The sequence below is a fragment of the Folsomia candida genome, unplaced genomic scaffold (assembly GCF_002217175.1).
Source record: "Folsomia candida strain VU population unplaced genomic scaffold, ASM221717v1 Fcan01_Sc010, whole genome shotgun sequence".
Classification (NCBI taxonomy): domain Eukaryota; kingdom Metazoa; phylum Arthropoda; class Collembola; order Entomobryomorpha; family Isotomidae; genus Folsomia; species Folsomia candida.
The window spans coordinates 4,497,429-4,513,420 of NW_019091202.1; the positions used below are offsets into that span (position 1 = coordinate 4,497,429).

The 15,992-nt window shown below is 36.7% G+C and overlaps 2 protein-coding genes across 4 annotated transcripts; one reads left to right on the forward strand and one right to left on the reverse strand.

The window, feature by feature from the left end:
• The first annotated feature begins 1,958 nt into the window (after positions 1-1,958).
• LOC118436679 lies at positions 1,959-8,504 on the forward strand. The gene is made up of 5 exons (XM_035855195.1): positions 1,959-2,646; positions 3,202-3,539; positions 6,740-7,269; positions 7,984-8,297; positions 8,359-8,504. The coding sequence occupies exons 3-5, from the start codon at positions 7,028-7,030 to the stop codon at positions 8,502-8,504; spliced, it is 702 nt and encodes a 233-aa protein (XP_035711088.1). The 5' UTR covers positions 1,959-2,646; positions 3,202-3,539; positions 6,740-7,027.
• LOC110854635 (ubiquitin carboxyl-terminal hydrolase CYLD) lies at positions 8,325-15,750 on the reverse strand. Of its 3 annotated transcripts, none has more exons than XM_035855207.1 (7): positions 15,054-15,741; positions 14,841-14,955; positions 14,356-14,430; positions 12,226-12,807; positions 10,970-11,072; positions 10,661-10,826; positions 8,325-9,030 (listed from the first exon to the last, which is right to left on the reverse strand). In XM_035855207.1, exons 2-7 carry the CDS (start codon positions 14,875-14,877, stop codon positions 8,890-8,892), a joined length of 1,104 nt encoding a protein of 367 aa, XP_035711100.1. In that variant the 5' UTR covers positions 14,878-14,955; positions 15,054-15,741; the 3' UTR covers positions 8,325-8,889. The 3 variants fall into 3 exon arrangements, with proteins under 3 accessions (XP_035711100.1, XP_035711101.1, XP_035711102.1); XM_035855208.1 differs by having other exon boundaries at positions 12,226-12,720; positions 12,787-12,807; positions 14,841-15,741; XM_035855209.1 differs by having other exon boundaries at positions 8,325-8,651; positions 14,841-15,750.
• Between the last annotated feature and the right edge of the window lie 242 nt (positions 15,751-15,992).

The window sequence follows — 15,992 nt, forward strand, 5'->3', positions numbered from 1 at the left end:
ACGAAAAAAGTATGATGTAAATTAATTAATATAAATTAAACTATTATATTTATTCCTTAAAGCCCGATAGTCATTTGTTGCACAACTAATACTAATTGTAATTCAAAAAATTCCACATTTATAAGTGCACGTTCAAGCTTGTAATAGCAACGGATATGGTCAAAATTCTATAATGCATGGGGAAGATACGGGGGAAGATATTGAGCGAGAGACTTTATTGGCTGATAGAGCGGGGCAGAGCATGCTATAACGCCCCGTTAATGTTTGGCTTATTCCAAGTGAAAGTATCAAATCGATCGAGTCGGACATGAAATTGCCAATAATTTTATAACAAAATCATGATGAGAGGACACACAAATTTAAGTTTGACGTGTTTCCTCGCATAAATTTATTCTGAAAGTTTACGGAATACTCCCGTTTGACAAAAATTCAAAACTGACCAAAATTCTTAAAAACTGTAATTTTTGGTTTGGTAGTCGTAATTTACAAAGACCTTTTACGCAAATTCGTTGCACATGATGCTTCCAGACCTTCAAAATTCTGAAAAAACAAGTTTAAATGCAATTTTGAAACCCAATTTACACATCTGCCGCTACAGATTGGGAAAGGTTTGCCATGTGCCTTTCCTAAAATATTACTTAGGAGGAGTACGTACGACCTTTTCAATGCCAGATCTTGATTCCCTTTGGATATGTTGTAGGTCTATACGAGTGTAGAAAAAGTGAAGGAGGGTTAAGGTTCATGGGCCCTAGTTCACCAGCCACACCCCTTTTTTGAAATTTCACACTTTTTCGATACATACCCCTAATCAGAAGATTTTCAAAAATTTCAAAAATTTGAAAAGGGTCGAATTTGATGTTGGATATGATAAAGCAACTATCTAGGATCAAGAATATGTAAATATTATGGAAATCCGAGCAAAATTGGATTTTTGGCGAAATTTTTAGTGCGGCTAGTTTGGCATTGGGAGCCCCTTCAAAGAGGTGTGGCTGGTGAACTAGGGCCCATGGACCTTAACCCTCCTTCACTTTTTCTACACTCGTATAGACCTATAACATATCCAAAGGGCATCAAGATCTGGCATTGAAAAGGTCGTACGTATTCCTCCTTAATGCAAAAAAATATTTTCCCAATCGCTGGCGGCAGAAAGTTATAAGAGTTTAATACTACCGCGGAGTGAATTTTTTTTCTTACTATCTGGTAGAAAATTTTTACCAAATCGGTGTGGTCATATTTATATAGACAGCGCCTGGTGGCGAAATTTCGACGATGTTGTTTTGAATGCAGTTTTATAAAATCTTCCGATTTTGGACACCCTATATGTTCTACATATTTACACATGTGGGTAGGATACAGAGGTCGACGGCGACAAATTTTCGGCGGCGGCGGCGCTAGTTTTTGGTCATTTTTCGGCGCCGTCGGCGGCGCGGAGTCGCAATTTAAAAGGAATAGGAACTTAAGTTTTTCTGCGGCGTCGGCGCGTAAAATACTGCCGGCGTTCGGCGGCGTACGATCGGCGGCGTTGACCTCTGGTAGGATAGGGAAGGAGTAGGTGGATCAATAGTTCTTTCTATGACGTAACATATGCACGTCCCCTTGTAACTGGAATTTAATAATATACTACACAAAGATACACGTGTCCTTATGTAAATTCACTCTAAATTAAAGGAAGAAAAATTTTGCGCAAGGTTGTCTAAAAAAGGAGGATGACATTGGTCCAAAAGGTAACATTGCTCCAATTGTGGTGCCACATGACTCCTCCGTCAAGGTGAAGGTGATTACGATCCTTAATTTTTTTACAAAGTTACATAAATACTTATGCAACGTGCTGAGAGATGGTAATTTAAACACGTGTAGCCTTGATAACCAACCATTTGCATAAGGAAGCTGATCATCGCAACTGGTAAGGTGCACCTACGTATGTACATGTTGTTTGTGTATGTATTTACATTCAAACACTCTTAAAAACCAGGTGTTAATGGTCACCAAACGGTAGGTATATGTGACTTTACCATGCAGTAATAATCTGTCTCACATAATGGTGGTGAAATTAACACCAGCCAGCGGGCAAGATTTATCACTAAGCGGTGAAAAACATTATCACCATTTGGTAAAGTCACATATGCACATCGTTTGGTGACGATTAACACCGGGTTTTTAAGAGTGTACATACTCTATACGTAGATGTTCACCCTTAATTTTAATGTCACCCTTGTGAAATAATGTGGATATAAGAAATTTGTCACCTAATCGGTAGTAAACTTATTACCAATTTTTATGCATTTCCTTCACAGAAGTAGTATTTACCAGTCTGGAAAGAAGCTATTGATTACCATGGGGGGTAAATCGCGACATGTATATTTATTCTTTTTTTGTTAATTATTCTTGCAAGATTGTTTAGAGTGTGTAAAAATATCTTTTTACGCCATGTCGCGTACATAATTTTGTTCTTTCAGTTTTTCCTTCTTACTTAATCGTCCTGTTTCGTTTTGCGTTATATCTCCTTTTTTGGATTAAAATGTTTAAACAAATTCGATTTGGATCCCAAATGTTTGGAATAATTGTACTTTGGCCGGTTTTCGCCGTGATTATCGGAATCAACGAAATCCTTCGGTTAATTGTCGCCATGGCGCTGCTCTTTTCGAGGTTGGTGGATATAAATAATTAAATAGTTAATTACACTATTGGAAATATGACAGATTTAATAAATATATGTATATACACTCCGTGCTTGTATTGACTTGGTAATAATTTCCTACTACCGGATTGGTAGTAGTTTGTTTCATAATTACAACATTACTAAACGGAATTTTTCGTTGCGGAATTATTTTTGTATTGCGGCAGCCACGTATGTACACTCAGTAGTTGATCAGATTATTACCGATGGGGATACTATGCAATACCACTTTATTGGTAACAGGTTGTCTTCTGAGGGTAAAAAATTGCCTTCAGTTGTGTCGGTAAAATTTTTAATACTTACCACACCTCTGACATTGGGCGCTGAGCAGGATTTAGTCTCTGTACATATGTACATACGTTACCCTTAGGTATAGATGGCAAGTTATTACCGATTTCATAGTAACTCCGCCGGTAAATAAATAATAATCTGGTTTAATACTGGTTTAATAATCGTATCAACAATTATTGAGTGTAATGTATCCCCGTCCAGCCAACAAATTTACATAATTTGTGCGTTCCCAGAGAATCCCTGGACCCGGATGGCCTCGACAATGTCGTTCATGTCCAACATATAAGTAACCGAGTAGTTGTTGTGGCCCTTTATACCAATCAATGCTTGACCTCGGCCGATTTGGGGCACGATTATGACAAATTTCGCGAATGCATCTTTAACAAACGAGACGCCAAAGGACGCTTAGTTTACGGGAAACTACGGCGCACCTCTGTTACCCGGTTTGGATATGGATGTCACCGCAATGATGCCGGAAATTTTCAACTGGCCAATCATGTAAAATTTTACTCGGAAACGACCCCTCAGAATGGCGAATTCTTTACGGAGGACGAATTTTCGGCAAAGATCTGTAAGTCAGTACTCATATAAAGGTAGCACGTGAATAATTTGGGGAGGATTTATGATTTATAAGCTTTTTTACCCTCTAGTTTTGAAGAAAAAAAATCATTTTACCACAACCATACATATATTTATTGAGGCAATTCACGCCCTCCTTCGTAACTACGTAAACAGCGTAAAATCCGTAAACTTACAAACGTTTACAAACTTTTACAAAAATTGTCAAGGAAAATCAGTTTACAAACTTTTGTAAACTTACCCAGCTCACAGGCGTCTTTTAATTTTGTAAAGTATTTTGTAAACTCAATTTGCGGAAGAAAAAAATTTGTTCGATACAGAAATTTGGCATAGAGGTTGCTAATGGCTCCTAATGAAAGAATATGAAGTGAAATTGGAAAATTTTTCATCTGGAGGTACCCGAAGGGGTGACCCATACCGATTTTTCAAAATCATCCAATCGAGCTGAAATTTGGTATAGAGGCTGCTAAAGGCTCCTAATGGAAGAATATGAAGTGGAATTGGTAAAAAATCACATCCGGGACCCGTTGGGGTGACCCATACCGATTTTCATAACTTGTCTCAAAAAGCTGAAATTCGGAACGGTGATAGCTTCTCATGAACCAATATGAAGTCAAAGATGAACAAAAAATAACCAGATGGGCAATAAGGGAGGGGCACCGATACCGATTTCTAAGAAGTTATATATTCAGCTAAGATTTAGTGTGATTTAGGATTAGAATTTAGGAGGGTTGAATTTCGAAATTTTTATAGGAACAGCCTTCACTGTTCGTGGTATTTATTATATCAATAAATGCAGCTCCACAAATTTCTTCCATTAATTTCCGTTTTCTGGAAATGATCGGCATTTTGTTTCAATTATCAGATAAATTTTTACGAAAATAATTGCGAAAGTGAATTCACGGGAAGCTGTTTGTAAACGTTTGTAAGTTTACGGATTTTACGCTGTTTACGTAGTTACCAAGGGTGCGTGAATACCCTCATTATTTCACTTTACTCAAACTAGGGCTGCCAAATCCGTTCCGAATTTACAAATCCGGATTTCGGATTATCCGGTTTCGGCTGAGCCCAAATCCGGATTTGAATTATTTATTGCCATTATCAAGTTCCTTGATAATTAAACGAGCTTGATAAATGTCGAATACTTCTTTACCTAGTGGACTTATGCTAGCTGTAAGTAGCTCTTAATGGCAAAACCACTGGAGATAATCAAGATCTGATAAGCGCATTGGATTCCCCGTGCGATTTTACGTAAATACCACATGTCCGTTTTTATTACTTGCAAAGCATATCAGCAGGGAAAATCTTGAAAGGACGCGGCCGGCGATAATTTTTGACAAAAAAATGGGAAGAAAAATAGTGAATATGAAAAGTGTGATAGGAATCGAACGTGCACTTTAATTTAGTCTAACGCACTATAAAAACGTTCATGGGGACAGTATAAACTAAAAACAGTCGAAGAACGATTTTATGAAAACCTCCAAGGACCACACCCATCGTCAAGGCGCTGAAGGCTGTAATCCGAAAAAATTCTCGAAATTCCAACGGAAAATAGCCTTACAGCTGACATTGTAGATGCACATTATCCAATGAGTGCTCAAACCGAACCTTAGACTTAAGGCTTTGAAACGTAGCACTTACCGCATGCTGATTATCCCTCAAAAGAAAACAGGGTTAAAGAAATGCAGGGCTCTCTTTAAGCGGTACGCTAAAAAAGAGTAAAGAAAATTCTCGTTCCAGGTGAGCAGATTTTCACTGTGAAGGATTTTTTAAACAAACAAAATGACTTCGTCTACGCAAAATAGGTCAAAGATATCCCTCAATATAAAAAGAAGGTCAAAAGTTCCCATTATCCATGTTTTGTTATGATTTTGGCAGATGAGAGCTAATTATGGGTAATTTCTCCTCATTTTGTCGAAACGGGGGGGAACGTGAAAGAAAAAAAATCTTTGAAATACGTTTTTGACTCCGAGGTACATACATCCCCTAAGTGATCCAAGCCAATGCAGTCGACTGGACCTCGCTACAGGACTCAGTACCACTGAATATTGCAAAAAATGAGCGAAGGGTGGTTAAAAAACCAAATTCCCAACATTATCTCCGCTTGGGAATTGTCATGCTCCTTGTTGGATTTGAATTTCTGGACTTGTGAAAAACGGTCAAAATTAGGGACAAAGGTGTGTTCTAAGCCTCACAGAAGTCTGAAAGCTTTAAAAAATGCTTTCACCACGAAATGGAACAATTTGTCCACCGATTCCGAGCGTGCTGCAATCGAGGGCTGTAGGCCGCGTCTTCAGCTCTGCATTAATGTTGGGGGAAGAAATTTCGGAAACCAAAAATTGTTTTCTACTTAAAAATTAACTGGCTTTCCACTAAAATTTACTAGAAATCTGTAACAGAAAAACTGCTGAAGCTACAGTGCTTCATTTCACTTACAGTTACTGAGGGCCACCCTGTATCATATTCAATCGAAATTTTAGCTTTTTACAAATTTTCACCATGGTTTAAAATTTTGTGACCATGTATAGGTAGATAGTTTCTTGGTATATTTTTAAATTGATGGACTAAAAACATGTAAAGTTTCAAAAACGGTTAGTTTGATGTCGAATATGGTAAAATAACTACCGGAGATGAATAACATGAACAAACTTTTCTTTTTAATTTACACTTTTCGCAACAATTTCTATCTTTGCAGTGCATATGAAAAATAGTGTTTAAATTAAGGAAATCCGGATTTATTCCAAAATGAAATCCGGATATCGGATAATTCGATATCCGAAAAATACGGATTTTTCGAAGTATCCGGATTTGGCATCCCTAACTCAAACCACACAAACGACTGTGAAAAATTCGTTTCACACAACTGAGAAATTCTTCGCATAAAGTACCCATGTATATACATAGTTACTTAAGTATGTATACCATACAAAATACATATATGCACATACGTTAAGTACCCTAATGAATACCCGCAATGTTTGTTTCATTTGGACTATGCACGAAGAAAAAATTCAGAGATCGGTTTCTGGCCAAAACTTTTCATAATTTTACTTAAATAAGGTCATAATAAGCAGATCAATAACGAGTCATTATGGAAAAGTTGAAAAAATTACGTTAGACCAGTTTTCTAGTCGCAAAACCTAATTTTTTTGATATCTAAATATGTATGTATGCCTTTGCTTATATTTTTAGTGCCTTTCCTCACCCAGACCATGCCCACCACGAAGCCTCAATGGGAATGGTTACTAATTCCCCGCCTCCAAAGAAAGGATGGCACCCTCGGATCAGTCCGCATCTTTCGGTGGGATCATTCCTACATGGATGGCGCCTCGGTCGGTGTTCTCCTGGGCGAATGCATCTTTGACACGTGGCCTTCCTCCAAGATTCCCTGGGTTGTGAATCCCCACTCAGAATTTCCCCCCAGATATCAGGAAGAAATTGTTTTTTGCAAAAGTCTGGGCCATCTTCAATCTACCACTGATGGTTTTCTTAAATCTGTACACAAAACGGAGCATACCTCAAATATTGGATGATCAAAGTCAAAACTACTTCACCGTTAAAAAATACACGGAAAACACTACGTTCTCGCGGCCACGATCAATTTCCATAAAAAGGATAAACTCTGTACGGAAGGGGGGCGCAAGTATGACTTCACATTTTGCAGCCGCGCTAGGGAAAGCGTTGCGTATACGAAGGAGAACGGGGGAACATTTAAATTTAAAGTATGCCATTCGTCGCAAGAGTAATTAGGGAACGTTCATACATATATTACATTATCAGGGTTGCTAATTAAACCAATTAATTAGCTAATTAATTAGGACATTGACCAATTATCTAATTGGTGATTTGTAGCGATTTTCTAATTAAATAGTAATTAAAGTTAGCTTAGGTACTAAACACTAGTTAGCATCAATTAGTAATTAATAATTACTTTAAGCATTTAATTAGAAAATTCATATTACGTTATCAGAAAACAGATTTTTAAACCTCCCGACCCACCTACTCCTTACCTATTCTACTCATGTGAACCTTACATAAGTCAGATAGACGACCCATGACCCTTTACCCTCCTTTTGATAATCATTAATAATGATTATTCTGGGTTTCTAATTAATTCTCTAATTAAGTGCTTAAACTAATCATTAATTACTAATTGATGTTAACTAGTTCTACCGAAGCTAATTTTAATTACTGTTTAATTAGAAAATCACCAAAAAATTATCAATTAATTGGTCAATGTCCTAATTAAGTGGTTTAATTAGCAACTAGAGTTTAATTACTAATTACAAATTAATTAGACAAAATATTTCCCTTCTAATTATCAATTACTAATTAATTAGAAATGTGTCTAGTTGAAAAGCTCCGGTTATTTGATAACGTAATCCATGGACGTTCCCTCAATAACCCTGGCAATTTTTAACATGAAATTCTTTTAGGAACATCCAAGGAGCCTCGGTGCAAGCCTTGCCGCCTTACAAGTCCGGCCCGGCTAATCAATTTATGCCCCTCGTGGTATCAATCCCTTTGGAGGGAGGTCCTGTAAAATCAGAGCTTGATATCACATGCATGTTTGGTAACGTCCTTTTCACCTGGGTGGGTCGGTTACCGGTCCGATTGATAAATTTTATAATGCCCCCATCCCTCGTGCCAGTTGGGCTTAATAACATCCCTTTCCTCAAGAAATCTGGTAGTATTGGTGGAAAAGACGTTACTGAAATGGCTGCCTGGGATTTACTATATTTACACGAAGGTTAGTGAAAATCTGATTTTTTTACACTTCGTTTGAAATCAATTTATTGAATTATAAATAGGTCTTGAAGTGGTCGGTATTGGGTATGGCGATAACTTTACGGTCAGTGGGCTAAGTCAGTTCCTCGAAAAAGATGAGGTTGAAGAACTTTTAGACGATTTGGCTAGGGAGATACAGACTGATGAGGGCTTTGATGGTTCCTATTAGTTTTAGGTTATATTATGTACATACAGAGAGCAGTAGAGAAAGCAACGCGAAGAAAATTATGCTATAGTATGTACTAAATCTCTGCACTGGTGAAATTTATTGTGCGTATGAATTGAATTATCCCCAGATTCTGCAATTATTCCTTGTCTGAAATGAAACAAAATATGCAAAACTTAATCTAATTTTTTAATAATTAGCAAAAATTCTACGTGGTATGTAAATCGTCAATTCAGGTACACTATGCAGTCAAAAAATGTTGCTGTGGTTAAGAAAAACGTGATCCTCTGCATTTTGGAGAAGTCTGGGGAAAAAGTTTATTCTTCTATTGCCATGTTTGTTAACCTTTGTGAGCATATTTTATTTTTTGTTGCTATTGGCTAATTCCTTAAGAATATAAATAAATATAAGAATCAGTCAACAAAAGTTTTAATTCTTGTGAGAATATTTCTTCCTGCAATATTTTTTTCACGTCCAGACTATCCTCCAACCTGGTCAGCCATACACCCATTTCCGGAAGTACGCGAATCTAGTATAATTTAATAAGACTTAAGAAAAAAAGTTACAAAATTAGAAAAATATGTACAATTCTAAGTTGGAATATCTGACAAAAATTGAAAAGAGGGAAGGAAATTATAGAAAAGAATAATAATCCCGTATGAAAATCGTGTCTCGGATTGTGCAGAAAGTGACAAATGTAAAAGCGGTGAATACAATAGTTTCTTCATAAAAATTTTTCGACTTAAAATCCAGCCAATGTGCATAAAAGCAGCCAAAATTTTCATATGTGATAAATAAATATGTACATATGTATGTTATTGGGTATGCAATTAACGCGTCTCATAAAAAATGGTAAAATGTCTCATAAGTAATATACAAGTTGCCTACATGCAAAACGTCTCCTAATATTATTTTTGCAGTCTCATATAAATCCATAACTAACTCCTAAATTGTTTTATAAAAAACTCACTTTATTTCATATAATTATCAGTTTTACTGTTTTAACAAAGCCTTGTTTGATTTCTTTTTCTTTCTAAAATTGCAATATACTATTTGTTCCTTCGACAAAAACAACGTTTGGTATTTTTAACGTCAAAGGTGTTAAATGTGGGGGCCTTAAAAGGGGATAAGTTGTGTGCACGAGCGCCTTCCACAAGGATAAGTATGAAATTAGACTACAAAACGGAATTAAAATATAATGTGAGACAAAAGTGGTTTTATATAGTGAAAAGCATGCTAAATCCCTTGGTAAAATTCACAAAGGAGATTTCTGCACTAGGGCCTCCGGAAAAAAATCTTTTGTTAGACACCATTTTGTTATAAGAACGGAAAATTAAAAAATGACACCTTTCTAAATTTGACCCTATAACATTCGCCAGAGTGCACAAAACTGGAAGCCAGATGAATATGTTGACCTATAGTTTGAGACATAAAAAGCATTAGAAATCTCTCCACCCAAAAACCGTCTAGTAATTCAGGTATGAATTTGTGAAAACCAACTCTGATCGCCTTTTGTATATCATTGAATACTAGATAATATTAGTCGAATTATCATGACAAAATTTTTCATTTGGATCATGGTCATGGCTAGCTATTGGCTTTTCGACTGATGATTTCACTGAATCCTTGGGGAGAACAATCCTTGATTTCGAGCTACATACATTCTTTTTCCACTCGACACATATTTAAAAATTTTTTCTCTTTCTGAAGAAGATATTGATTCAGATATCTCCACCCTTTTAGCTCCTCTAAGTAATTCTTGGCTTCAAATTTACTCCTGGAGCACCTCACACTCAGCGATTTTCCTTTCCTTCCTTGGGTTAATGTCATGTTCAGAGTTCGAATCGCGGTCAGAGTCACAAGATTCCGGAAACCGGAGCACTTCGGACTTTAATTTAAAAAGCTGAGAACAAATAAAACCTTTAACAAACAAACTGGGAGTATTTCGGATGATGTGCCATAGACTTGAGGCAGAAAATGATAAGAATTGCTTTTACATAGCTAATCATATTATGAGATAAATGTAAATACTTATGAGACATTTTTTTCATTTAAGAGACGTTTCCCGTGTAGGCAACTTGTATATTATTTATGAGACATTTTACGAATATTTAGGAGACGCGAAAATTTACTTCCATGTTATTGATAAAAACCGTTACCTTTGGAATGATGTGATCGCTTCCGGGTGTCGCAGTTTGTCCCATGGAGTCAAAGTATACCCAGGGTGCTTGCAGACTTGGTCCAGATTTGACGAATGATGTCACGTGGTGCCCGTCGATACATATCACGGCAAAAAGTTCCATCGTGACTCGACGATTTGATTCTCTAATTGTGTGATTAGCAAATTAAAATTACGATTTATCTTTTGTTAAATATTACGCAATATTGAAATTTGGGTCGAATGATTTTAAAACTATTAATTATGTATTTTGTGCGTTATGTCTTTTTTCTAAATTCGATTAACATACGTTTTCCGAAATACCGTAGATTTTTCTCCTGATCCCAGAAGAGTATTTCCAAATGTGCTTTGCTTCAATTTTCCATCCTTTTGAAACTTCTCACTGGAAGGACCTGAATCACACATTGTTTAGGTTTTTAAGCTTTTTAAATAATAATTTTTAAATAATGTTTTTAAAAGAGCGACCTAACCCGTTTTATGAATTTAAAATTATTTATGTATTTAGAGCGACGCGACCCAACTACGGGGGAGAGACGCTCTACATTCAAATCGCAAATTTCGATGGCCCCACATATTTGGTTATCCTATGTAGGTAAGAAATTGCTAACCCTGAAGTGGTTTTACTCAATGGCTTCATTTGGGTGCGGCACACCCCTCAAAGGTGTGAAAAATGCAAAAAGCCGATTTGCGTGTGGTAAAACTATTCAATTTTGATCTGACAATTTTTGTATATTTTTGGTCCTACATATGTAGACAGTCGCTGTATCATATTCAACAGCAATCTCGTGTATTTTGAAATTTTGAATTTTCTCGAAAATATCCGAAGCAGTTTGAAATTTCGATAATTTCAAAAAAGTTGAGATTATTGTTGAATATGATAGAGCGACTATCTAGGGCCAAAAATATGTAAAAATTGTCAACATCAGATCAAAATTGAATTTTTTAGGAAAGTTTGAAGTGGGCAATTTGAGTAGTTTTTCTCCCATTGAGGGGGTGTGCCGGACGCAAATGTGGCCACAGCGTAAAACGACTGTAGGCTTATCCATTTCTTGCCTACCAAAGATGTAGAGGGCATCCAGATCTGGGATTGGCATGTGGAGAGTCTATCTTCCTTAGGCGGGTCCTGAACCCTGGCATGATCCGAAAAAACGGATTTCCAACTCACAATGGAACCTTTTTTTTCAAGCTACACCAGGACTGACTAACGAGTTATATCAAAAAATCAAGCCAAAAATTGGCACTCATACATATGGCGCTTATCGTTCCGCTGAATGGCCCCTTTGAAGAAAAATATTGGGGGTCAAAGTTTTCGTGAGCGACGTGAGTTTTCGCCTCGTGGAGAAAAAAATGAGAGAAAATTCAATAACCAACTGAACCTTGCCACCAATACTTTTCGTGAGAGGGGCCCTTCAACGAAATGATAAGCGCCACGTGATTCCTAATTTTTGGCTTGATTGTTTGATATAGCTCGTTCCACAATCCTGGCGTAGCTTGAAAATTGTCAGCTCCCATATTGGTATAAATACAGCAGAATTAATTACATACCCTCCTCAAGAAGATGTGTTATGTCCATCCTCAAGCTAGGGATGATATATTCAAACGACTTCCAACTATTCGTCCTTGACATTTGCAAAATTAAAACGGGTTTGGGTACCCCCTTTAGTTTAAGCTCTTGTACAATCAAGGATTCTTCAAATATCTGCTGAATTGTCGGAGTCCTGCCTCGGCCTTCCCTTGCGACCAAGATTTGATGGAAGTAATCCGATTGTCCCGATGACAGGGATAAAAATTCTTCCAAATTCAATACTTCACTGAACAAGACATACATAAATTCTAAGGGATCCATTTCCTCGGAAGTTAGCTTTGCATCAAAGACCGCCATTTCTTTTCGAAGTTTCATAACTTTGCCGGCCGGAAGGAAAAAGTCTTTTCGAAGTGGATTCACGATTTCATCCCGCAATATGGTTTGAACATGTCCACTAATAAGAGTTTCATTACGTGAATTGTCTGCCTTTCTGTACCCTGGGAGAAGTATGCGATCTAAAACATTGGAAAAGGAAAAAATGCAGAATAGGGTGGCGTCTAAATAGCCGGAGTTCCGCCAACCTTGAATACCCTTTTCGTGGCCTGAAATGCATAATCCAAGTTAGAAGAATTCATACACCCAAAACAAAAATTTGTCAAATCAACACCGCCGGTTTCAATATATGACTTATGTAATCGCCTTGGTTAAAATGTTGAATCCGAGTTATACCTAATGATTTTGATACCGGTAGTTATAATGTTATGATCGGACGGAATAATTTCATTACCACCCGGAATCACAATTGTAACCAAGGTGGTTAAGTCATATATTGACACAGGCGGTGTTGATTTGACAAATTTTTGTTTTCGCATTCAGTCAGTTGTTCTACATATACACTCAACGGTGTCAATATATGACTTAAGAGTAAGAATTAAATGATTCGACAAGCAGATCCGCCGACTATTTCAAAAGTACAAATACTTAATTGGATTATGTTCCCCACATGAAACGAATTAAAACTTAGCATTTTTTCGGGCGCCAAAATTTCCTTTGGGGGGGGGTTATGAGAATAATGGGAGATAAATGTGGTGCACATAGGGCACAGCATATCTATGAAATGGGTTGATGAAATTTCAAAAACATCGTATCGTTGGAAAGGTATTGGCGAGAGGATTCAGAATATGTATACTTTGTGGGGTCTGAAACCACTCCCTGCAAACATAGAGCCAAAAGAATATTTTTGAGTTTTTCCCATGCATGCTTCCGTGTTAGCTCCCAATCCACTGCTGTGTTAAATTCTGGACAACTGCCGATTTTCGTTCTTTGGCCTCTAGACTTGCAGGGAGTGGTTTCAGACCCCACAAAGTATACATATTCTGAATCCCCTCGCCAATACCTTTCCAACGATACCCCATTTATGGGGTAATGTGACCTTTGACATTGTGACCTTTCGATCCCCGAAAAAGGTCACGCATGTCGATTTCGACTTTCTTTGTAATTTAACCTTTATTCTACTACTAATAATTTGCAACGTAGTAAAAATTGGTGAAAAGCTAATGTATGAACATTTCGTCATACTTTTTCGTTATAGCGAAAAATTAATTTCTGAGTCAATTTTGCGTCGCTGTGAAAAGCCCCTCAAAGTCGGAATTCCACCTCAGTTCGAAAAACCTATCGGGGTACTGATCCAGAGAGTGTAACAAAATTTTGTTTTTGAAATTTCATCAACCCATTTCATAGATATGCTGTGCCCTATGTGCACCACATTTATCTCCCATTATTCTCATAACCCCCCAAAGGAAATTTTGGCGCCCGAAAAAATTGCTAAGTTTTAATTCGTTTCATGTGGGGAACATAATCCAATAGAGTATTTGTACTTTTGAAATAGTCGGCGGATCTGCTTGTCGAATCATTTAATTCTTACTCCTAACCTACTTGGTTACAATTGTGATTCCGAGTAGTAATAAATTTTTTCCGTCCAGGCATAACATTATAACTACCGGTATCAAAATCATAATAACTCGGATTCAACATTGTAACCAAGGCGGTTAAGTATTATATTGACACCGGCGGTGTTGATTCGACAAATTTTTATTTTGATTGTTACTTGATAAATTTGCCAAGATTTTTTCATAATTAATTTTATTCACCGCAAACTTGACCAAGATTTTGTTCCGTCCAAGGTTTAATAATGGAATTAGCTGTTGAAGAATGCTGATTTGACGCTGAGAATAAATATTGCAGAAATTATTTTACACCGTATTAAGTAGTTAAAATCTTCATATTCGGCAACGCATTTTTATCCGTTAATGGAGAGTTGTTTACGAAATTGTAATTGTTACTATGATTCTAAATGTAGCTCAAAAAACAGCCGGGAAACTGCCTACATTCAAATTCGCAGAATTTAGAAAAAGTTTTTTCAGACCAGTCTCATTTGTACAAATTACGGTCAAGACTCTTTGTTTAAATTGCTCGCTTCGCCTGTTTTCTGGATTTCCATAATTTTGATACAATCTAAAAAATGTTACTTGTGAAAACTAAATATTCAGTGTAGTACATGATTGTGAATGTGAATGTAGTAGAATCAGAATCAGCGTAAAAATGACTATTTCTAAAACCCTCTGAGTAATTATACCTCTGTTTGCGCATCCTTTAGATCCCCTTATCCCCATTGCTAGGTATGTATGTGCACTCTTAAAAAATCAATATCACGCAGTCATCAATATGTGGCTCTATCTCGTAGTAATGATCTGGTAATAAATTAACACTCCGTGGTATAAATTTTAATACCGGTTAATATTTCACTTAGTACTGCACAGTATTATTTTATTATCGAATGTATACATACCAAATTGGTATCACCGCTTAATACAAGTCATTCCGCTCAATACCAAGTTTCATGGAGTGTCAAACCGCAACTAGACACTTCTATTCTTATTTCTGACAATTAATACTGTAAAATAATGAAAATCAGGATCCCACAGTAAATTCTTACACTGATGTCTTACAAATTTTAAGGGGTTTTTGACGGATAATTTTATTTAAATCTCAGTAAAATAATTTTCTCGCTAGCTATTCATATATCCACCATGGATAAACGTTAGCTAATGGGTATGTGCGTATGAATGAGATAAATTTAGTACTCTCCAAAAAGATGTACATACATCAGAGGAGTAGTGATAAATACATACATAATGTATGTATTTATCACTAATCCTCTGCAGCTTGATTTGAGAGTCTCAAATTGAGACTACTGCGCATTTTGCCATGCCCAAAAAAATTGTGATGTCATCGTACCCATCCGTTGGAACTCATATTATGTGAATAAGTTACTGGTAAGTGAAATGTAAATAGAGGTGGAAGTGTAAATATTTTTTTGAATTGTCACATACATAATGTGTTGCATCACTATGTACATACAGACATTCTAAGAAACCCGGTAACTAAGGATAAGTTATTAGTACACTGTAAAAAATGTGATGAAGTCACATATACACTCCGGGATGGTATTGATTTGGTGATAATTTGTCCCCGGGTTGGTAATAGTTTGATTCTGAGTGGGAAGTCTTCATCACCACGTCGGTGTATATTTTTCACTATACGGTAATGTCCGCGCTGGTCAAGTCATATATGCACTCCGGTTGGTGATGATTCAATACCGTTTTGCTAAGAGTGTAATAACCTATTACCAGGCGGAGTATCTATGTGACTCTACCGCGTGGTAATTAATTTATTATTAAGTGGTAGTCATTTTGTTACCAAACCGGTAATAACCCCGGTGGCGAAA